We start from the raw sequence: 23,181 nt of genomic DNA, 5'->3' as shown, positions 1-23,181 counted from the left end.
TCAATTAATATCTAAGTTTTCCCATTTCTAGTGCAACTAATAATCGTAATATTAATCACAGTGTTGGTGATAACGGTAATAGCCAAAAATTTACTAAGCATTTCCTGGGTTTCAGGCACCGACTACTTTATTACGTAATCCATTCCTGGCAGCAATCCACAAAATTGCCGATACTATTATTCCCATTTTATGGATGAGGAAACCAAGGGGCAGTATTTTAAGTTAATGTGCCCAGCATCACCCAGAGAACAAGTGAGGGCGCCTTGACTTAGGACCAGGCCTCCTGACGCCCCGTCTCGAGTGCCTTATCTTACGTGGCATCTGGCATTTCATTAACTAACTTCAGAACTCAACATTTGCTAACTGGATCACCCTGGATCTACAAAGTTTTCAAAGTAGAACTTGATGATAAAGTTGTGAAATCTATTGTTTTGAACTGTTTAAATGATGGGATGGAATTCTGGATTCTGTCCGTCAAGTTGTAAGAACTAAAATTAAACTAATAACTCAGAGCATCACTTCTTGTTTCCCTGAGATCCTGTTGTAAATACAGTCCCACAATTGAGCCCAGGTTTAGGAGGGTGAGCTTGGACACAGGCGTCCCTGCCTCTGCCCCAAACATCTCTGTGCCTCAGTTTCCTCACCTTCAAAATGGGGGATGATCACGCGTGCCTCCAGGGTAGTGTGGAGAGCCTTGGCACGTAGTTGGCAGTTGTTAAAGGGACTCTGGTTGTCATCCTCTACATGGGCAGAGATTTTGCCGTGATGAGCCCAGAGACTCTGAAAGGTACAGCAGCTGTGCAGGGCCCAACGTGCAGATGCAGGGCTGTCAGCCACTTCCCAGAGCTTACAGTGCAGAGTGTGCCGCTTGCCTCTGACCAGGCGCCTGCAGACATGGCAGGCTACTTCCCGCCTCTGTCCATCCACTGCCTCACTTTCAGATGGTGGAGCCAGATCCTTGAGGGCTTTTCTAGACGTAAGTGCTGTGTATCCTCCACCAGTGCCAGTGATACCTAACAAAGCCAGGGCCCCTGCCTCCTTTGGCGTCACCCCCAGAACAGTTGACCATCTGATATTGCCAATTTATTACCTATTTGGTATTTGTCTTTCAGCCAACTTTAATGCTTCTACGTTTTTTTGCCATTTAGCCCCCTCCTGAGCATTATCAGTGAAAAGTTGGGTTTGATACTCGAGTTAAAAATTTTAATGCACTCAAAGTAATTGTAAACGCTTAAGTCTAGCCATGCTTATCCATGGATCACCTGATGTCAGCTTTGGGAAACCCCATGAGTTAAATAAAAGACATAGAAACCTTTGAGGGTCATAACCAGGGCCTCGTTCCCAATCCTAATGACCGACTCTTCTCTGCTTTCTCTTTCTCTATCCCTTCCCCCAACCTTCCCGGGTGACCCTTTCAAGCCCACAGCGTCTCCTGCCTCTTCAGCTGATATGGCCCCCATCAGCTCGGGGTCTTCTACCTGGACATCCTCTGGCATCCCTTTCTCATTTGTTTCCATGGCAACTGGGATGGGCCCCTCCTCCAGTGGCAGTCAGGCGACAGTGGCCTCAGTGGTCACCAGCACGCTCCTTGCTGGCCTGGGCTTCAGTGGCGGCGGCATCTCCTCCTTCCCCAGCACAGTGTGGCCCACGCGCCTCCCCACAGCTGCCTCTACCAGCAAACAGGCCGTCAGGCCGGTCTTGGCCACAACAGAGGCCTTGGCTTCTCCAGGATCCGATGGCGATTCAGCACCGACCAAGGATGGTGAGGGTGCCGAGGAAGGGGAGAAGGATGAGAAAAGCGAGAGTGAGGACGGGGAGCGGGAGCATGAGGAGGAGGGGGAGAAGGACTCCGAGAAGAAGGAGAAGAGCGGGGTGACCCACGCCACCCAGGAACGCAACCAGACGGAGCCCACCCCCACCCCCTCGTCGCCCAGTAGAAGTGCCGAGGAGGGTGGGCATCAGACTATACCTGGGCACGAGCCAGACCACACTGCCCTCCCCACGGACCAGCCCGATGGCGAGAGGGGTGCCCACCCTGGCCTGGACTCTGACTCCGTCACCTCCACCCAAGTGCCCCCCACAGTCCCAGAGGAACGTTATGAAGGGAGTGATCCCAAGTGGCCGGAAATGCCATCCAAAAAGCCTATGTCCCGAGGGGACCGGTTTTCCGAGGATAGCAAATTTATCACTGTTAATCCAGGTAAGTGGCCCGCTCCTCATTGGAGGCTCCATGCTGCTGTGAATAGTCTGAGAAAATTGGGGTACGGGGTGAAGATCCAGAAAGTGCTTAATATTCCCGGAATTGTCTGTGCCCCTGGTATAAAAGATGTGTGTGTGTGTGTCTCTCTCTCTCTATTCTGTTCCAATAAGGATAATCCACTCTCTTATTGTTGCTGGACCAAGTCATTTTTTTTTTTTTTTTTAGAGATTGGCATCTTAGCTATCAACTGTTGCCAATCTTCTTTTTTTTCTTTCTGCTTTTTCTCCCCAAATCCCCCCAGTACATAGTTGTACTATTTTTTAGTTGCCGGTCCTTCTAGTTGTAGCATGTGGGACGCTGCCTCAGCATGGCTTGATGAACGGTGCCATGTCCGTGCCCAGGATCTGAACCAGGGAAACCCTGGGGCCCTGAAGCGGAGCACGTGAACCCAACCACTCAGCCACAGGACTGGGCCCTGGACCAAGTCTTGCTTTGATATTTGTTTCCTGGCAAAATCTGCTTGCCTCAGAATAATTCCAAGGACTTCAGCCATACAGTCAAATAAATAAACCAAAAAGACTTGATCTTAAGAAGTTTATTCATTAAGTTTCATACCTTATTCACATATTCAGTGCCTATATTTATGGCCTGCCTGTTTGGTGCCAGGCACTGGGCTGGGTGCTAACCCAGGTAAGTTTGGTCCCTGCCTCTTGGAGCTCCCAGGATGAAGGAGAAGACAGAGATGATGGCAGCTGGGTGGAGCGCATGCCAGGAAGTTAGGAAGCAGGAACTTTAGAAAGCAAGCAAGTTAGCTGGCAAGCCAGAAAAGTCGCTGACTAAAGTGGGAGCTTTTGAAATGGCAATAGAGGAAATAAACAGGCTGCTGACAGAGAGAACAGTGAGGAGAGCAGGGACCTACCTTAACTAAGAAAGGCCACTCTTGGGAAGTGACCTTTACGTTAAAACCATGAGGATGAGAGACTCCATGGGAAGAACTGGTGTTAGTCCTTGGTCCTAGCCCGAGAAATAGGGCTTGCATCCTAGAGCCCCATTTGCTGTGTGAACTACCCAGTTTATAGATGGTGAGACTGGAGCATGGCTGGTGTGGCCTCTGCTGTGAGGACATGATCCCCGTCACCGTGACCAGTGGCAATGTTGTTGTTCTCTCGTATGCTCCAATCTTAATGAACCGTCCTGATAGTTTCTGCAAGGGAGCCTTGAGCGTGAGGGGTATGTTACTATTGTGAGGGGTTTTCTTAATAAGAAATTCTTCCTTTTGCCAGACTACAAGATGTTTAGCAACAATTTTTTTTGCATCTAAGCTGTTGTGGAGTTATAAGAGTGCAAAAAAAAAAAAGCAACTGGTAAATATTTATTTGCTTTTGCACTTGTAAACATTAAAATTCATCTAAAGCTGAGATCTCGTATGTTAAGATACAACTTAGAATAAATTTTCATGTTTTGAATTCCATTCTCCTAAAGCTGGTATGGACGCAGTTTTGAAGTACGGGTTTCCTGTGGGTGTCGCTCAGCTTGTCCTGTTTCAGGAAAAGGTGCAGAGTAGCCGTCTGTGGAATTGAGTGAAGGAAATATCGGGCCGCTCGTGAGCTCTTTGAAGCTGCTCCTGCATAAACAGGGACATTCCCTCTAGGAATTGCGATGAAAAAGTTGAATGTCTTGCATTTGAAGATTTTAAAGAAATATTTATGGAGTACCCACTTTGTACCAGCCACTGGACCAGGCCTTGGGAATAGAACATAGATCAGACAGGCTTCTGCTCTCCTAGGGTTTGCTTTCTAGTGGAGGATCTTGAGAATATTCCAGTAAACAAATACATAACTTCAAATAGTGGTAAGTGCTAGAGTTGGGGTTGGGGATGGTGTAGCATTGAGTGTCAAAGTCTGAAATCTGAGCAGAGACCCAAGTGGTAGGAAGGAGCTAGCCATGCAAAGATCCATGGAAGAGCATTCTAGGCTACAGGAACAGCAGGTCCAGAGACCCTGAAGTGGGGATTAATTTGGATGAGTCAAGGAGCCATGACAAGGCCAGTGTGTCTGGACCATAGAGTCAGGAGGAGAGAGAAGGGATGAGTTCAGACACAGGCAGGGCTCAGATCAAGGGCTGGTCAGCCGTGCTGAGGATTTGATTCTAATTGAAAAGGAAAACCAGTGGTAGATTTCAGCAGGAGACTTACTCATCTGATTAGCTTCTTTGAAAAATGACTCGGGCCTCTGTGTGGAGATTATACAGGGGAGGCAAGAGCGGACACAGGAAGCCCAGTTGGGAGGTGATAGCAATGGTGGCGTGGTCCAGTGTGGTTTGTCCAAAGACAGGTGGTGGACTTGGAATTGATTTTCGAGCTTGAGTGGTTCAGCCTCTGGACTAAGGGCTCTGGAGAAGTAGTATTCACAGCCTGCTCCTCTGAAACATTTCTTTGCCTACACTCCCGAAAAATATGACTAAGAGCTTAGGTTGGGAGTGTTTACAGCTTGAGAGACTGGAGGAGTGAGGACCTGGGGCATGTTCCAGCTAAGAAGAAATGAGTCACTGGGATTGGAATCAGATTCCAGGGAAAAGGAGAAGAAACAGATGATAAACCTTGGGGATCTGAAACTCCAGGTATGGGTGTGCAGGTCTCCAGCTTCAACGTCAGGCAGTGTGTGTCTGCGATCTTGGCAGAGTAGCTTTTGGAGTCAGATCACCCCAGTAGACTCTGCCCCTTATTCACTCAGGGTCCTCAGGCCAGGCTTTGCTCAGCGTCCGTGTCTGTAAAGTGGGGATAACTGTGGCACTTAGTGCAGAAGGAGGTGCAGAAAAATGAAGTCATCCTTGTCAGTGACAAGGGATGAGGAACCGTTTGTAGCCCAAAGACCACATAATCATAACAGCGAGGAGGGCCCTAGCAGGTCTTTCTTTTGCAGTCATCCGTAGACATGAAAAAGCACGCGAAGACTATGGTTCCCAGTGAGCTGGCATTAAAAATGACCTCTAGGAACTCCGGTCCGTCCCCAGCACTGGTAAATCGGAGCATCTCCCTCACCACCTTCATCTCAGTGGGAAGGCTCACTTCTTCCTGAAGCAAAGAGGGATCTTCCTTTAAAATTTCAGGCAATTCGGATTCACAGTGATTGGCACTTTTTCCGCGAAGGGCCAGATAGTTAAGTGTTTTCAGCTTTGTGGGTCGTAGGTCTTTGTTGCGATTACTGAACTCTGCCATGTAGCACAAAGGCAGCCAGAGACAGGACATAAATGAGCAGATGTGATTGAGTTCCTGTAAAACTCTGTTTACAAAAACAGGCAATGGGCCTGATTTGATCTGCATGCTGTCATTTGCCAACCCCTTGTTTAGGCAAACGTATGTGTGTGTCTATTAGTTCATAAAGGATGTGAGTAACTTGAGGGTAAACCCACAAACTCATCAGTCCTTGATCCCCAAGGTCTCGCTTCTCTTCCATTCACCCCATCCTTTCTGCTGGCTGCCTCTGCAGCTTGGTGTTTATTTTTTAAATGAAATCACCATCATTTTAATGTAAGTGGTGACTTAACTAAAAGACTTTGGATGTACATTTGTTTAAATCTGTTCCACATTTATTTTTTCTTCACATTAAGTAAAAACAAAGGGCTGGCCCAGTGGTGCAGTGGTTAAGTTTGCACATTCCGTTCCAGTGGCCCAGGGTTCATGGGTTCAGATCCCGGGTGTGGACCTACGCACCACTTGGAAAGCCATGCTGTGGCAGGCATCCTTCATAAAATAGAGGAAGATGGGCACAGATGTTAGCTCAGGGCCAGTCTTCCTCAGCAAAAAGAGAAGGATTGGCGGCAGACGTTAGCTCAGGGCTAAACATCCTCAAAAAAAAAAAAAGAAAGAAAATTAAATAAAAACAATATTTTAATGGATAATCTCTTTGAAAAAAAGCAATAGTGTCTTTTTGGGATTTTTTGTTTTGTTTTGTTTTTTTTGCTGAGGAAGATTCACCCAAAGCTAGCATCCATGCCAGTCTTCCTCTATTTTTTTTTTTTAGTACATGGGCCACCAGCACAGCATGACCACCAACTGAGCAGTGTAGGTCTGCGCCCAGGAACCAAACTCAGGCTGCTGAAGTGGAGCATGCTGAACTTAACCACTAGGCCACTGGGGCTGACCCCAAAAAGCAATAATGGTTAAAATTACGAACTATGTTATATTTTGCCAGCATCTGCAAAAGGCTTGTCTAAATTCCTTTGATAACATCTCTTCAAGTCTTATGAGTAGTAGCTTTAGCATTAACTTGCAGAGGAGAAGAGGGGTATCCTTCTATAGGAGAAGTGGCAAACTCAGACACATACAAAAATCAGGTAATATCAATGAGAGAAAGGAGCAGGTGTTAGACAGTAGGGAGCAGTGAGGACTGCAGCAAACTCGAGAACATGTGTTCTTTCTAAAGAAGGCCACTTCACTCAGTTCCAACTGATTGTTGCCAGTGAGAGTGCCTAATAAGCCAGAAAGCTAGGTCTTTGTGCAGATTCCCCCAATTTTTAAGTGAGTTCAAATTTTAAATAGCTTTTATGTTGTTTTGTTTTATTTTTGCACATGTGCCAAACTAAACTCACCCCTTTTCCGGGTAGGCAGGAGCCGCTGGTGCTTGGCCTCCACTGTAGAGTTGATTGCTGTAGTTGCAGCTGCCCTGGAAGCTTATTTAGAAGGATTAGAGGCTTCTGTGCGGTCGCTCTTTCTCTCACCAAGCCTTTTGCTCACGTCTGTGTAGTGTGAAGCCCTCAGCTGGATATGTGCTGCCCGGAGACCTGACACGGTCCCTCGCTCGGGTGCCACAGCCTGAACGTGGTGTTACCAACTGATGCAATAAGATGCTTTTGGAGTGCTGTGCAGCACAGCATGTCCTAGCAGAAGCACTTCAGGGTGGGCATAGTCTACAAACTCATCAGTTAGTGCTGGGGTTTTCTGTTTCCTTAAATCAGGGAAACTCCTTTTTCAGATTGAATCTTGCTCAGAACTCCAGTATATAAACACTCATTTACTGAAAGCTGACCGGCTGCCTCGTCTGGGTCAGGTGCAAAAGGGACCATTCAGGAGTCAGCACACTACACCCTCCACGCCGAACCCAGCCCATGGCCTGCTTTTGCCCGGCCCCCGAGCTAAGAGTGGACAGAGCTGGTCAGAGACCTGGGGCTGCTGTTCTGCTCTCAGCCAGCATGGAGAGCGCTCAGCTCCAGCCACCCCAGTCATCTGGGAAAACCCGGAGGTACCTCTTTGGAACCCTCAAACCCAGAGGAACCCAGCTTGAAAACCTTTGATTATAGAAACAATAACATCACTGGTTAACATTTGTTCCCTGCTGGTGCTGCCTGTGCTAAAGGCCAGGCTGTGATGTCACTGTCCCACAGCAGCCCTGTGAGGGCTGTGCTGACATTGCTGCCATCAGGCCAGGAAGGAAACTGAGGCTCAGAAGGTTAAGGAACATGTTCTGGCAACAAGCACGTGGGAATATGGGACTTAAACACCGGCCCTGACTCTGCCATCCAGGGAAGTCCATCCCACACGGTGCTGCCTCCCTCCTGGCTTTGGGGCTTATTCCCTGAGTGGGCAACACGAGATGATTTCAGATGAAATATAATTAAGTGAATATGTCAGTCAATGTGTGCTTTTAAAAAGATGCCAGGGGCTGGCCCAGTGGTGTAGCAGTTAAGTGTGCACATTCTGCTTTGGCGGCTTGGGGTTCACTGGTTCAGATCCCGGGTACGGACATGGCACTGCTTGTCAAGCCATGCTGTGGTAGGCGTCCCACATATAAAGTAGAGGAAGATGGGCACAGATGTTAACTCAGGACCAGTCTTCCTCAGAAAGAAGAGGAGGATTGGCAGCAGTTAGCTCAGGGCTAATCTTCCTCACAAAAAAAAAAAAAGATGCCAGTTTTCCATTTATGGCAGAAGTTCTCAGCTGGAGATGATTTCCCCTTCTTCCCACAGGGACTTTTGGCAATATCTGGAAATATTTTTTTGGGGAAGATGGTGGGCAGGGGTGATGAAGATTGGCCCTGAGATAACATCTGTTACCAATCTTCCTCTTTTTTTTCTTTTCCTCAAAGCCCCAGTACATAGTTGTATATCCTAGTTGCAAGTCATTCTAGTTCCTCTATGTGGGATGCCACCACAGCATGGCCTAATGAGTGGTACATAGGTCTGCACCCAGGATCTGAACCAGCGAACCCTGGGCCACTGAAGCAGAGAGTGTGAAGCTAACCACTCGGCCACAGGGCCGGCCCCTGGAAACATTTTTGATTGTCATGACTGGGGAAGGGGCTGCTGCTGGCATCTAGTGGGTAGAGACCAAGGATGCTGCTAAACTTCCTACAGTGCACTGGCTAGCTCCCACAACAGAGCTACCCGGTCCAAAATGTCCATAATGTCAAGGTTGAGAAACTCTGATTTATGGTATTAATATAAAGTTTCCTTTTCAAAGACATTTACTTGAGGAAAAAACTAGTAGTTAATTTAAGGACGAAAATAAGCAGTAGTACGGGTTCATGAAGACAGAGTAGAGGTCATGACTGCGATACCCAGCTGGAGTGTATGCTGGTGGGGAACAATGTAGCAGGCTTTATTTAAAACAAATTACCCCAGGTGCCTGTAGGGATGACCAGAAGCAGTTTTCAGCCAAGACTAGTTTAGCTGGTTGGGTTTCTTTTTTGGGAGAGTTTTCTATCTAATTCTGCCACCCTGTGTTTGGCTGTCATCTTCCTGGGTGTCAGTAGCAACTAGCTTGGGGTGGCTAGAAAGGGTTATTCAGCACCAGTGTGCTTTCGTTTCCTCCCAGAAGGTATCTGGGTCCTTGGAAGTTTCTGTCCCCCACTGAGTGATCTTCAAAGTATGACAGATTGAATATCTCTGCTTGTGGGAAACCAGACCCCAGTGAGAAGAGCTGGTTGCCAGAGGCTGGAGTCAGGAATTCAGGTTGTAAGGGGTGGCGTATTTGATGTAAGGCAGTATACAGCTTATGTCCCAACTGATGGGAGAGCCATGTGATGTTGCAATGAAGTGTCTATGGTGGTGGTTTGGTAGGTCAGGACTGGCTATGTTTATGGGGCTTGGAATTAAATTGGGCTTTATCAAGCGCCCTCCATTTTCCAGCGCCTAATTGGAATAGACATGATGGACTGTTGTTTCGTTGTTTGAGTCTGAGGAAGTGGGCTCTGTGTGAAGTGGTGCTTAGTCACAAGAACTCCAGGTGGTGATACAGATGGAAACACATACAGATGGATGGATGTTCCGATCCAGCTCAGACGTGGTAATAGGAACATGAGACCAGTGTCCCACTGCAGGAGAATATATGCATTTGTAACTATCACTCCTGTCTCTGCAACAGGGGTTTAGATAATGTCAGTGCTCCAGAAACTAAAGGCAAATTTTGTGGCTCTGTAAAAAAGCAGCTGCCTTTTCACTTCACACCCACTGGGGGGCTACCATCAAAAACCGAAAAACGAAACAAAACAGAAAATAACAAGTGTTGGTGAGGATGTGGAGAAATTGGAACCCTTGTGCACTGTTGGTGGGAATGTAAAATGGCACAGCCGCCATGGAAAACAGTACAGTGGTTCCTCAAAAAGTTAAAAATAGCACCACCGTGTGATCCAGCAATCCCACTCCTGGGTATGTACCCAAAAGAATTGAAAGCAGAGTCTTGAAGAGAGATTTGTACAGTCATGTTCATAGCAGCAGCATTCACAATAGCCAAGGGGTGGAAACAACCCTAATGTCCATTGACAGATGAATAGATAAACAGAATGTGGTATAAACACACAATGGAATATTATTTGGCCTTAAAAAGGAAGGGCATTCTGACACATGGTACAGCATGAGTGAACACTGAGGACGTTATGCTAAGTGAAATAAGCCAGCCACAAAAAGACAAATATGATTCCACTTCTATGAGCTGCCTAGGGTAGTCAACGTCATAGAGACAGGAAGTGGAATGGCAGTTGCCAGGGGCAGGGAGGAGGGGGATGGGGAGTTGCTTAATGGGTATTGAATTTCATTTTGCAGATGAAAAACAGATTTTGGAGATTGGTCGCACAACTGTGTGAATACACTTGACACTACTGAACTGTACTCTTAGAAATGGTTAAGATGGTAAATTGTATGTGTTTTTTTACCACCATTCTTTTAAAAGCAGCCGCCTTAATTCACGGATGTGAGTGGTTTTGAATGAGTGGCGTTACTCGGAACAAATTCCAGAGATGGAACCAGGCTGTAGATTTACGAGGGTACAGATTGTCCTTCTCTTGATCTTTCTTGAAAAGTGGAGATACTCCTCGTAGTGGCCTCTCGGATCCAAGCTCAGTTTAATCTTGACAGCATCGGGCTTCTTGTCCGGCATCAGGAGCGGAGCCCTTCCTGTGGAGTAGGAAGCGTTTCAGATGGGTCCATCTCATGTATCCCTGCCTGTAGCATTTACAGTACATTGTACTCCGTTTTTATTTGCTTCTACTGGGATGAGAGCCAAGCCAGTAAAAGGCAAACAGCATTAATTCAGTGATGACATATGCCACTGAAAACTGTTTTTCTTTTCTGTTTTTTTATTTTTTTAATTTTTTTTAAAGAGCAGAATGGAGGCACTTTACTCAGATTCTGCTGGATGCTGAACTACAAGCTGGGTGAGGAAAGCAGTGGGGAGGTCGTTCAACCTCACCTCCCTCCTGCAAATGCTCAGAGACGGTAGTTAGCCTCCTGCTCCAGGTTTCGTCTGGAAGACATTCTGACGCAGGCTCGTTCTCTGAGTCCCGGCCCTGGCTGGCCTCGCATCTTCTGATCCTCTTCGCGCCTTCATGCACACATCACATCCATGGGGGGAGAGGGGCAGGCATGTAAGTTGATATCCTCTTCCCATTTCCATCCTGTTACATACAGATTATCAAGATGCAGCTCCGGAAAGAGTATGAAAAAGGTCCAGGTTCACTGAGGGGAATGGCCCACATTGTATAGATGGAGCAAACAGCCTGGTTAATTTCTAATTGGTTGGAAAATATAAAATCTCTTCAAAAATAAATGTTGAATTGGGAAAAGCTGCCTTGTACAAAAAAAGCCTCTTCTCTTGAGCCAGTTTGTGATTTCAGAATCCTCCTCAGGAGTAATTAAATCATGATTTTTGCTTTTGATTATGAGGCCTTTTTAAAAGACCTAAATTAGTATTGTTCTGCTAATTTTGTGGGTCAGAGTGCCATCCTTCAGACTGAAATTAGACTGGCTAGAGTGAGCTGGCAGCAGGAGTCAGGGGTGAGGAAAGCAGGTCTAGTGTATGACATTAGGGAGCAGTGAGGACTGTGGCAATGTAATAAGGCATGCCCTGTCTGAAGAGTATTCCTTGTGGGAATTCAGGCCTGCATTGCCAACCTTGAACATTTCCAATAGAAGATTCCATTCCTGATTTTTATGTGAACTCCATTGCTTATTAAATGTTGGCAGCTAACTCACGATTTAATAATAATTATGAGGGGAGGGCTACCAAGCCAGACACATCTGTGGGCTGCCAGTTCACGTAACCCATGGTAGGCAGGAATCGAAGGGCTGGTCCTGCTGGGAAAACCAGGCTATCCGGGCAAATCAGAGATGGCCATGAGGAGGAGCTGCATTGACCCAGAGGTCCTGTACTTGGCCTGGCATCAGGATTTGAGCATCATGGAGGGAAGCAAACCTTCCAGTGACTGTGCAGCCATGTTCTGCTTGTCCTTTCAGGAGGCAGCTGGCTTTACAAGTGAGGCCCTGAATACAAGTGAGCTGCTCCTAACAGTTGGTAGCGTCTAATTTTATCACACTGTCAGCACTGTCGCTTGGTTCCATTGAAAGGAGGAGTAGGATGAACACTCCCTGGACGCTGCCTCTGTGTCAGGCCCTGTGCTGAATGCTTGCCTGGCCAGGGCCAGCTTCGTGAGCATGTGACCCATGTGGTCACACAGGGTGCTGGGCTTCGAAGGCCCTGTGCTGCCTTCATGCTCTGCTGCCACCATCTTGAAACTCTTTACTAATTTTTGAATGAGGAGCTGCATGATTTCATTTTGCATCCGGCCTGGTAGATTATGTAGCCATAATTTACACAATCTGCTTCACACAGATTATCTCATTTAATTCTCATCACTCCACTGAGAAGTGAGTGTTCTCATCCATCTCCCTTTAATAGAGGAGGGACCGGAGGCTCAGAGACAGGCAGGCATTTACCCGAAGTCACACAGCTAGAAAAGCCCGAGCCAGAATTTGTAGTCACATGTGTCTGCTCCGAAGTGCAGGATTGTAGCCTTGTGACCCACTGCCTTGGCTGCTCTGAAAAGTTTATAGTGTGTCCCAGTCTCTGAAAGATGGTCGGGGGACTGAAGGCACAGGAGGAGGACAGTGTCTGCTCAGCCCCGGTGGCGTGTTATGTGTTCCTACTTGTTTGCTGTTTTATTGCACTTCCTCCTTTGAGGGCCTGCTGCGTCTCAGACTGAGTCGGACAGCAGGACAAGTGTTTCTTCTGAAGGACGGCAAGAAATGTGTTGTGGTCTTGTCTTGGGGCAAACTTTGAGGTTCTGGCTCTTCAGTAGCCATGTCATCACAGGCAGCCTCCAGTGCTAATGCCCAGCACGCCTGTGGTTCTGTGTGATGGCCACTTACGCACTCAGATATTACCGGGGGACTGAGATTCAGCAGCAGCCAGTGAGCACTCACCATCCGCCTGGTGCTTTGCTAGGGTGTTGATGAGGAAGAGGGTGGTGGTGACAGTGGTGATGATGTTAGGGATGAGGGGGATGGGGATGGTGATGATGGTAATCACAATTGATAACATTAACCAGGTGCTTATGGGTGCCAGGCAACACTCTAAGTGTTTTAGATGTACTAACTCATTTAATCCTCACACCCCTACAGTGCAGTAGGCAATATTATTATCTCCATGTACAGATGAGGAAACCGAGGCACAGAAAGTTTAGGTAGAGGCTGGCCCCAGGCCGAGTGGTGAAGTTCATGTGCTCCACTTCGGCGGCCCGTGGTTTCTCCAGTTTGGATCGTAGGCACAGACATGGCACCACTCATCAGGCCATGCTGAGGTGGCGTCCCATATAGCAGAGCCAGAAGCACTCACAGCTAGGATATACAACTGTGTACTAGGGGGCTTTGGGGAGGAGGAGGAGAAGAAGAAGTAGATTGGCAACAGATGTTAGCTCAGGTGCCAATCTTTAAATATATATATACACACACATACAATTGAAAAAACAAAGAAGAAAGGTTAAGTAACTTGCCCAGAGTTGCACAGCTAGTAGGAGGCAGAGCTTTATTACTGTTCTTCCGTGGACCAACAGAAACCAGCCCTACCTTTGGGGACCTTACCATAATAAAAGAGCTGTTATCATTGAGTGTGAGGTGTGCAATAAGAGCAATGAGATGACAGCGACAACAATGATGGTGATGATCGTATTTACTCAGGATTTGCTTAATGCTAGGCACACTTCTTAGCATTCTATGTGCATCTTGTCATTAAATTTTCCCTCGGCTCCTATGAAGTAAGTTCTTTTATCCCACTTTATAGATGAAGAACTCCAGGCCCAGCTGGTTTAAGTTATTGGTTAAAGGTCATGCAGAAAGTGGCAGAGCCAGGATGTCAACCTGTGATCTTAATTCTCCTCTGCCCTCCAGAGATAGCACAGACTCAGGGCTTGGGGAGGCCTCACAGAGAAGGTAGCACCTGAACCAGGGTGGAGGGATCAATAAGATCTTCTGAAGGCTGGCTGGGAAAGGCATGCCTGGTGATGGGATCAGCAGGGATGAAGGGAGAGAGGTGGGACTGTGGCCCAGTGTGCTCACTGGTTGGCTGGGTGTGGCTGGAAGACAAGGAGGGGAGCGGCGGGAGATGATGGGGTGGGAGGAAGGCCCATCATGGAGGGCCCTGCTCTTCCTGAGGGCAGTGAGGAATTCCTCAGGACCGTGACAGGAGCAGTGTTCATGTGGTCATGTGGAGATGGAATTAAATTCCAGGCTCTTGGTACCATGAAGACAAAGCAATACTGTGAATTTGAAGTCAACTTTTATCATGCCCCACATGGAAATCCAGGAACACTGATATTTTTTCCTGATTTTTATGTAAAAGACCCGGGCAAATCCTACTGTTTGCCATTAGTCAAGGTCGAAGTCAAACTGCTGTCGGAACAATTTCCTTAGGTCTCTCATTCACACTGCAGGTTGTTGCCAACCTGGCACCTCCTCCACAGAAAGTGCCACTTGGGGACTGTCCACCATGGGATTTCAGATGGGGTTGACTCCCCTTCCCCCGCCCCACCCCCCAAAAAAAATTCTCAGCAAGCACCGTGAAACCTTAGAGAAAGAGCTCAGTCCTGGAACAGCCTCGCCCAGCCCCAGGCTGGCTGTGACTTTGAGCCCCTCACCCTCTGCAGAACTTCATTCTCTCCTCGACCATAAGGAGTACCTATTGGCGCTTCACAGTCTTTTCTGAGTCCTGGAGCTCTCTGAGAATCTGATGAAAACTTCAAACCCTCACCTTGTGGGAGAGGAGGCAGGGTCAGACATAATCACCAACATGTGGGATTTCAGGGACAATGTAATATGCCATTGACCCTCACAACTAGACCGTCACTCTTAAGGCCCAGAGATTCTGGAGTGGCCACTGTTCCTGGTTTTTGGATGGCAGAAATGCCGCAGAGCTGGTATTTCCAACGACTGTGTAGAGACACCTGTGTGAGGGACTGTTTTGGCCAAGGCTCGTTTTCAGAGGTTTCGGGTGAGTAGGACCTGGAGTTTGCATTCTGCCTCCTCCCCTACCTGCCTACCACGTAGTAGCCCAGGCAGGAATCCTTTTCTGTGAGGCAGCAGGGAGAGAAAGAGGACAAGACATTGGGAGTTCCTCCAGTACGCAGTGCCTCCCAGGGGAATACCGAGTTCACTGGACACGTCGTCTATATGTCAACCCTCCTCCTGTATTTCCATGAACAGGACCTTCCGGTCTTTGTGGTGCTCCCTCTATCAGCCAGATAATTGCCTAGCTGGGCTGCCTCCTGCTGGAGCCCTGCAAAATCATTCTCATTTGCAACTCTGGTTCCTCTGGCCAGTCGCCAGAGCTTTGCCATTAAGGCATTATGTCGGGGGAGAGATTGCACATCTGATCCTCGTCTGCTTTGGCTTACAGCCTTGCAGTAGTTTCCACTGCCCTTGGGACTAAAACCAGTTCCCTTAATTCAGCCTACAAAGCCCGGGCTGGTGTGGGCTCTGACTCTCCAGCTTGGTCCCCGCCGCCTCATTTCACACCCCCACCACTTTAGTGCTCTGTGTCCGGAACACACTTCTTCCCCTGCGCTTGGCCTGGCTAACTCCCCTTCATCCTTCAGGTCTCACGCTAATGTCTCCCTCCAGAAGCCCTGGGCTAGGGCAGCTGTTCCCCTGCACCCCTGCGCTTCCCCTGGCCTCACGTTCATTTTGTTGTAATTACTTGTTCGTAGGTCTGCCTCTCCCTCTCTAAATGACTCCTACCCCACGGGTATAGGGTTGTTCCTGTCTGATGTTCTGCTGCGTCCCCATCCCCTGGCACTATGCCTGGCACACAGTAGGGCCTTGGCAGATAGCTCTCTAATGAAAAGTTGTGGAGCAAAGGATGGAGAGAAATGGGCTGGCACCGTTAGGGAGGCACTTTATAAACCAGGAAGGGCTCAGTTGTGTTTTTTAATCAGTATATTCCTCACCTGTTTGCTTCTGCCTTCTTACCTGTGAGATGAGCATCAACCTGGCCTTGCCTGTTTCACAGGCCTATGCGTGAAACAAAGGAAGGGGGATCAAGGTCAACTACATGAGAGAAACCCGGTGAAAAGCACGGTCACACACTTCTTCATGACTCAGGAGCCTTGCCTCTTTAAAAATCTGCTCCCAAGGCCAATTAATTCTTTGCTGCTCAGCCCACTTTCTCTCCCTTGGAAACCAAGCCTGATTAGCCCTGCGTTTAGTCCGTCCTGCAGAGGGGCACTCGGGCTCGCTGAAGGCTGGCCTTGTTTTTGCAGAGCAGGAGGAATCCTTGCTGAGCACAAGGCAGCCTGCAGCCAGCTGTGGATTTTTCAAGGGGCTTCTCCCTGCGGTCACAGTTAACCTTTGCTTCCTCGCCACCTGCCTCCCATGATTGCCTCTGTGCACTTGTGCTCTTCCCAGCCCCACAACTGCGCCTGAGCTTCATTTGGGCCATCTAGAGATTTCCCGGCATCTACCCCACGGTACAAGGGGGAATAAGTTCTCCTCTGAGGCTCCAGGAGACCTGTGACGATCCTCGGGTCCTGAGAGAGACAGAGGAAGGAGCTGCTCGGGTAAGAGGTCTTGGTTGAGCAGAGAGAAGCCGGATCCGGTTCACAGACTTTCCCTGTTAACCCCTTGACTGGCTGCTGTGTAGAGGCCGACGTGTGCTGGGAGCAGAGTGAGGCATGGCTGCCTGTCTTTGGTTGTCTGAGAGCTTTTGGAAGGATGGGCAGGTGGGGACATAATGGGATCAAAGGAAAAGCTGTAGAACCAAATTTGAGGGAAAACAGGATTTCCCGGAATCTAGGTGGTGGGAACTGATGGGCAGAAGCATCTGGTTGCTCCTGCTGGGATGCGGTGATGTTCCGTCTAGGGGCTGGTTGAGATTCCAGGGCCAGAGCACCATTGCCCCAGCTTGAGTCCCCTCCTTACCCTTAGCCATGAGACTGGAGAGCCCCACATTTGGACAATTGTCCCACCGTGATTGTCTGTTGGGGAGAAGTGGTTTCCCACGGCAGAATTGGAGTGCACTTACTAGAGGAAGGAGTAATGGATGCTACCCTTGTGGTCACAGCCAGTTATCTTAGTAAAATCCATCGTGCCATCCTCTCGCCCTGGCACTAGCGAACCCTAGAGGCCCCCCTACCCCTTGCAGAGGCGAGTGTGGTGCTCCCTGTAGACTTAAGCACATTTCTTCAGTGTGTCCAGAGGCCGCTCTGGGTCTATAATGTTCCTAGAACGAGGCTGGATGTCTGTCTTCTGCACAGCTCTCTTTAAAAACCTCTTGAACTCTACCTGCAAATCCATCCCACTGGTGATTATAGAATGCAGCCTGAAGAAAAGTCCCCGTTTGGGTTGGGACTCGGTAGGAGATGGTGCAGGCTGAAGATTGCCCTTCCTGTCACAGGGTGTCCCAGAGCGGGCAGCCCAGTTCTCCGGAAAGTACCTAAAAGCAGAGCAGAACTCTGCATCACACTCTGGCTCCCTGGCTCCCCCTCGCCGCTAACCTCTGTCCTCTAACTGGCGTGGTTTCTCTTTGCAGCAGAAAAGAACACCTCTGGAATGATAAGCCGGCCTTCTCCAGGGAGGATGGAGTGGATCATCCCTCTGATTGTGGTATCAGCCTTGACCTTCGTGTGCCTCATCCTTCTCATTGCTGTGCTAGTTTACTGGAGGTGAGTAAGCTGGACGGAGGGCTCCTACAGAGGGGTGTGGGGGCGGGTTCTGCTGTCAGCTCGCTGCCTTGGGAGGGGGCCAGCCCATAGGGAGGGGAAGCCCATGGCCTCTTCATTCAGAAAGTTAAGGCAGCTGAGTGTTTCTAGTGTCACTACCTGGGACACCCACTTGTACCCAGAAGAAGCCAGTGGGCTGAGCCGCTGCTGAGCTCAAGGCACTTATGAGGAGCTGCTGGGGTTTAACAGCAAAGAGACTTCTGCTTGGGAACCAGGGAGATCCAGGTTCAAACCCCAGCCCTGCTGCTTGCTAGATTCCAGTCTCATTTCCACTTGGAGCTTTAGTTTCTAAACCTGCAGAATGAGTTAAGAAGTTTCATAGCATTTCCAGTTTCTCTGAGATGGTGCTTCAGTTTGTTGTACCCACATAATACCTCCTCTTTACCTTAAGGTTTTTTTCATAGCCTTTTGCTGAAAATGGGGTGATAGGAAAACATTTAGTGTATTGTGTGGCATTTAATACAAGTAAGATGAAAATGGCTGCCTGTAAGCCATCCTTATATTATCATTGTCCTTGAACTGGTTCTCCCTGCCTCCTGTGGGAAGTCTGCCTGCAGCTTCTGCTTGCAAGTCCTGGGTTTTCTCAGCAGTTGAACTGAGAGGGGCAGGCTGGCCCCCTCAGTTGACCTGGCTGCTTTCGCCTCTCAGACTAACGTAGGGGGCTTCTGCCTTTTATCTGGCAAGCTTCGTCAGTGATGAACGGGTGTCCTATTTCCATCCCTGCCTCCCTTCTTTCCATTCATTCAGTTAATTTTGAGCCCCTGTTGGGTGTCAGACACTCTTCTAGGTGCTGGTGATGCAAAAGTGAGCAAATTAGACCAAAATCCTTGCTCTCGTGGAGCTTAGATTTTGGTGGGGGAGACAGGCAATACACAAGGCACGTAAGTAAAATATATAATGCCTAAGATGGTGTTAAGTGTGTCATGGAGAAAACTAAATCTGGAAAGGGAGGGGCATGCTAGGGCTTAGGGGTGAGTGTTGAGAGTGGCTAAGGAAGGCCTAAGTGACAAATGATATTTGAACAAAGACCTAAAGGAGGAGGGAGTCAAGTTGGCTCCATCTGGGGCAAGTTCCAAGCAGAGGTAACAGCACATGCAAAGGCCCTGAGGCAGGAACATGCCTGGCATGTTCTAGGAACAGCTATGAGGTCAGTGTGGCTAGAGCAGGTATATGAGCCAGAGTGATAGGAGAGAGTGTCAGGAAGAAATAGGGTAGAGGGGAGTCAGGTCATGTACAGCTTGTGGGCCATTGTAAACACATTGCCTTCTACTCTAAGTAGGGTTTGGTACAGAAGAGTGTTGTGAGGTGACTTTAGGATTACTTGGCTGCTGTGTTACAAAGAGACTGAAGAGGAACAGGGGCAGAGGCAGAGAGACCAGCTGGGAGACTACAGAACTAGCCCAAGAAGGACGTGATGGTGGCTCAGATGAGGGTTGCAGAGCAGGTGGTGGGAATCAATTGGATATACACACAGTTTGAAGGTGGGATCAGCAGAATCTGCTGACAGATAGGTGGGCGTCCTTGGATCTCTTCTCAATTGAATGGAACAAGGGAGTAAGGAAGGGGTCATCTCCGCTTCCCCAGGTGTCTAACAGTAACTATAGCACTAGTGCTACAGACCAGATAGATTATGAATTACATTGTGTTTTGGGGTGAGCCTAGGAACACTAGACCAACCTCCATGTCATCCCTTCTCCAGAACAAAGTGGTTTGTGAACACATAGTTGTCTGAAGCTCATAGTAAACTGGAGGCTGCCTAATGTGGGTTTAATTGAGCCCGTAGAAGTGGCAAAAGGTCTGCATAGCCGTGTCTTGGCTCTGCTCGGGGCTGCGTGGTTTTAGTTGCAGACTCCCCATGCAGGAGCAGAGAGGGCCCACAGCTGCTCCAGGCCGCAGGATCCTAGCTTGGCAGCCCCCGTGTGAAAAAGCTCCTGTTCCAAGCAGTTCTAGCAAAAACCTCAGGAGTGTTTCTGATTGACCCACCTCAGTCCTCTGCCCACCTCAGAATGGATTACTGTGACCAAGGAAGATTGTGGACCATGTGGCCAAGCAGACATGGGTACCAGCCAGGGCAGAGGGTGCATGTTGACTGCAGGCTGCTTGTAGGAAGGGGCTGTGTCATGTAGTAAAGAGAGCTTTAAGATCCTCCCATTCAAAATGTATTTTCCCATTAGAAAAGGACAACTGTTTATACTTTTGAAAAACTCAGTGAGTGCAAATGAAAAATATGTATTGAATATATTAATATTTCATGTTTAAAATATATAATGTTATATATGTATATATGTACAGTATGTATATATGTTGAGAGTTTTATTTAAAGGAACCAGAGCTTTAAACTTCATCCAGTAAACTCTGCCTGTGAACTTCTACAAAACTCCTAATGCCAGTACACAAAAGTGAGTGTGAAGGAGAAAATTCTTACAGAGCAAGGAAAGTAAAATTGAATTAGTGTGAGGACGGATGAGTTGGCTAAGCATGAGAACAGCCTAGAGGGGACAAGGACCTTGTTTCTATCCCAACTTTTTTTTTTATTATTCATATGAAAAGAGGAGGCACTGGGGAGCTCACACAGAAAACTGGTAAATTCAGAAGAGATGCGTATTTCCCAAGGCGATGCGGTTTCGAGGCTGGGACAACAGTGCTTCTCTTCCGCCTTTTGAGGCACAATGAGAGCAGATGATTGGCAAACAGACTTGACATAAGTGGAGCATTGAGGCAGATCAAAACCTTCTGGATTGTTTCCTCGGGTGGCAGGCCTGGCAACCGGGGCTTCAAACCAGCTCGCTGTGGTGCCAGTTTCTATAGCCAGGGACTGACCCTTTGCAGCTATTGTTCCGGTTTCGGAGTGTGTTCACTTAGAGTTGCTTTCGCTGCAATTTAATGGGTTTGTGAAATAGTAGAAAATGAAACCCGAGGTCTCTGAATTCGCTGTCTCCCCTGGCATCCCATTGTACGGGGATGTTAGTGCTTGCTGATGTCCTTTCTTAGTACCAGGCACTTTGCCAAGCACTTGGGTGACACATCTCACGTGATTCTTGCAATAGATCTGTATGGTAGGTACTATTACTGTCCCCATTTTATTTTATTATTATTTTTTTTTGAGGAAGATTAGCCCTAAGGTAACTATTGCCAGTCCTCCTCCTTTTGCTGAGGAAGCCTGGCCCTGAGCTAACATCCGTGTCCATCTTCCTCTACTTTATATGTGGGACGCCTACCACAGCATGGCGTGCCAAGTGGTGCCATGTCCACACCCGGGATCCGAACCGGCGAACCCCGGACAACCGAGAAGCGGAATGTTCAAACTTAACCGCTGCGCCACCAGGCCGGTCCCACTATCCCCATCTTAAAAGCAAGCTACAGAAGCTTATGGAGGTCAAGTGACTTGTCCAGAGCCCTGCAGTAAGTGGTGGACCCTGGCTTTGAACACAGGACATTTTCACTCTAGAATTCATAATGTTATTTTACCACCAAGATGTATGTCTCACACCTACGTACTGTGAAGGATGAGCATGACTGATGTCCAGCTAAGTCAAATGGAGTAGGGATCAGTGGGCTTATTGTGCCAATGCCTTGCAGTTTGACCAGAGAAGGAAAAGAGAAGCAATATTTGTTGAATGCCTACTGAGGGCTGAGCAGTGTGCAATATTCTCATCCAGTATGTTGGTCAGAACCATTTCTGTCGTAGCTGACAAAAATCTACTTTAAACTTCCTTAAGCACAAGCAGGAAAAAAAAAGTTTGATTCATGGAATTGAAAAGCTCAGGAGCATTAGGCCCAGCTGGATTCGGAAGATGGAACCAGAACAGGACTCAGCTTGTTTTGTGTGTCTCTGTGTTCTCACTCAGGCTCTGGGATCTGCTCTCTCTGTAAGGTCTTTTCTCTTAGGCAGGCCCTCTGGCTGTTTCCACATGGTGCCCTCTGGCCCATGTTACATTTACTTACCCTTGTCCCAGTGGAAAGGGAATTTCTCTTCTCTAACAGTTCCAGTTAAGTCCCAAGATGGTGTCTCGTAGGACTGACTCAGGTCATTTGTCCATCCCCAGAGACTTCTGGTGGGCAGAGAGATTGAAGACTCTTGTCAGGTCTGAGTCTTAATATTTAACCCTGGGGCACATAAGAGAGGTCACTGCCATCAAAAATATATGCACTGAAGCTAGACAAGGGGTGGTTTCCCAAAGGACCATCAAGGCCCAGAAAGGTGACTGGATGCAGGTATGAGGCAGACAGAAGTGGCCAGTGTCACCTCCGAAAGAAGCTGGGAAATTAGAATCAGGAGGGCATTTCCACTAAGAAAAGGGAATTCAGGCATGGATAGCAGGGGAAATGCACATGTGAACAGTGGGAAAGAAACGAGGCAGGCATGTGAGCTCAGCGTGGCCAGCCTCAGGTTCTCAGTGAGGACTCTGGCGTCATGCATGCATGTGCCATGGACTGGAAAAATGGGGGCCACTTTCAATCCCATCCCGTCTGCAGGATTATTAGAGAGTGCATACAGCAGTTTAGCAGTGTTCTGTTATTTAAGAAATTATAAAGCTATTTCTACTAGTGCATGGGCAGTGGACCCACCTGCAGCTTCCTATTAGTCATGCAGTGAGTATGGAGTGCCTGCCACACATGGGCTGGGCCTGATGATTCAGGGGTGATGCCTTTCCCTCAAAGTCCTTGTGGTCCAACTGGAGAGGCATACGAGTAAATATAATAGAGTTTGGAGGAGTAAGTCTGAGTTGCTATGGCAGCACATAGACAGGGCTTCAACCAGGCCTGGGAAGGGGGCTGGGGTGGGGTCAGGGAAAGTTCCCTAGAGGAGCTGACGCCCAAGCTGGGTCTTGAAGCACAAACAACCATAAGCCAGTGAAGAGGGTGTGGAGGCATGGAGCTGGAGAGAGAGAACTGGGCCTGTTATAAAGCAGGTACCTGTGGTTCAGTGTTGCTGGAACAAAGTATGAGGGCAGCAGGAGCCAGATGATGAAGGCCATGGATGCCACATGAAGGGATGTGTGCCTTAGCCTGAGCATGATGGAAAGGCATGAAGGAGCCGTGGCTGCAGGAGGGCAAGATGAGAATGAGGCAGGACTGTGCGGTGGTGAAGTAGGAGTGTGGGCCGAGAGTCAGACAGCCTGGATCTGGAGCCAGGCTCCACCACTCACACACCACCTGTGTCACCTTAGAGCGTGTGTTCTTAACGGGCACAATCATTCCCAAAGGGGGGTATTGGTTCTTGGGAGGTGAAACAACTTACTCTTTTTGTGTATAAAGCACAGGTATGCATATAGTACATACACAGATATGCAATTTGTTTTAAAATTTCATTGGGAGGGGGCAATTAAGGAAAAAATGTCTATAAAGGCCCCTTAGGGGAGGTGCCATTGAAAAAAAGGTAGAGAAACACTGCATTACACAAGACTCCTCCACTACCTTTGCTTTCCTCGTCTGCAAAATAGAGTTAAGAAACGTGCCATTGGGCTCATGTGAGATTAAGTGTGAGCTACGGGAACTTCT

At 48.2% G+C, this 23,181-nt stretch overlaps 1 protein-coding gene across 4 annotated transcripts in view; it reads left to right on the top strand.

Moving 5' to 3' along the window:
• PTPRG (protein tyrosine phosphatase receptor type G) overlaps nt 1–23,181 on the top strand; it is a 680,787-nt gene that overhangs the window by 582,893 nt on the left and 74,713 nt on the right. For 2 of the 4 annotated variants that reach the window (XM_014868697.3, XM_014868695.3), the window contains exons 12-13: nt 1,420–2,200; nt 17,490–17,622. In XM_014868697.3, the coding sequence (XP_014724183.2) occupies nt 1,420–2,200; nt 17,490–17,622 (914 nt within the window). The remainder of the gene's footprint in view (nt 1–1,419; nt 2,201–17,489; nt 17,623–23,181) is intronic. The other 2 variants (XM_070493516.1, XM_014868696.3) reach the window with 1 other exon arrangement.

This window comes from Equus asinus, chromosome 21, assembly GCF_041296235.1.
Source record: "Equus asinus isolate D_3611 breed Donkey chromosome 21, EquAss-T2T_v2, whole genome shotgun sequence".
Classification (NCBI taxonomy): domain Eukaryota; kingdom Metazoa; phylum Chordata; class Mammalia; order Perissodactyla; family Equidae; genus Equus; species Equus asinus.
Note: the sequence above shows the minus strand (reverse complement) of the source record. Positions and strands in the feature narration are given on the sequence as shown.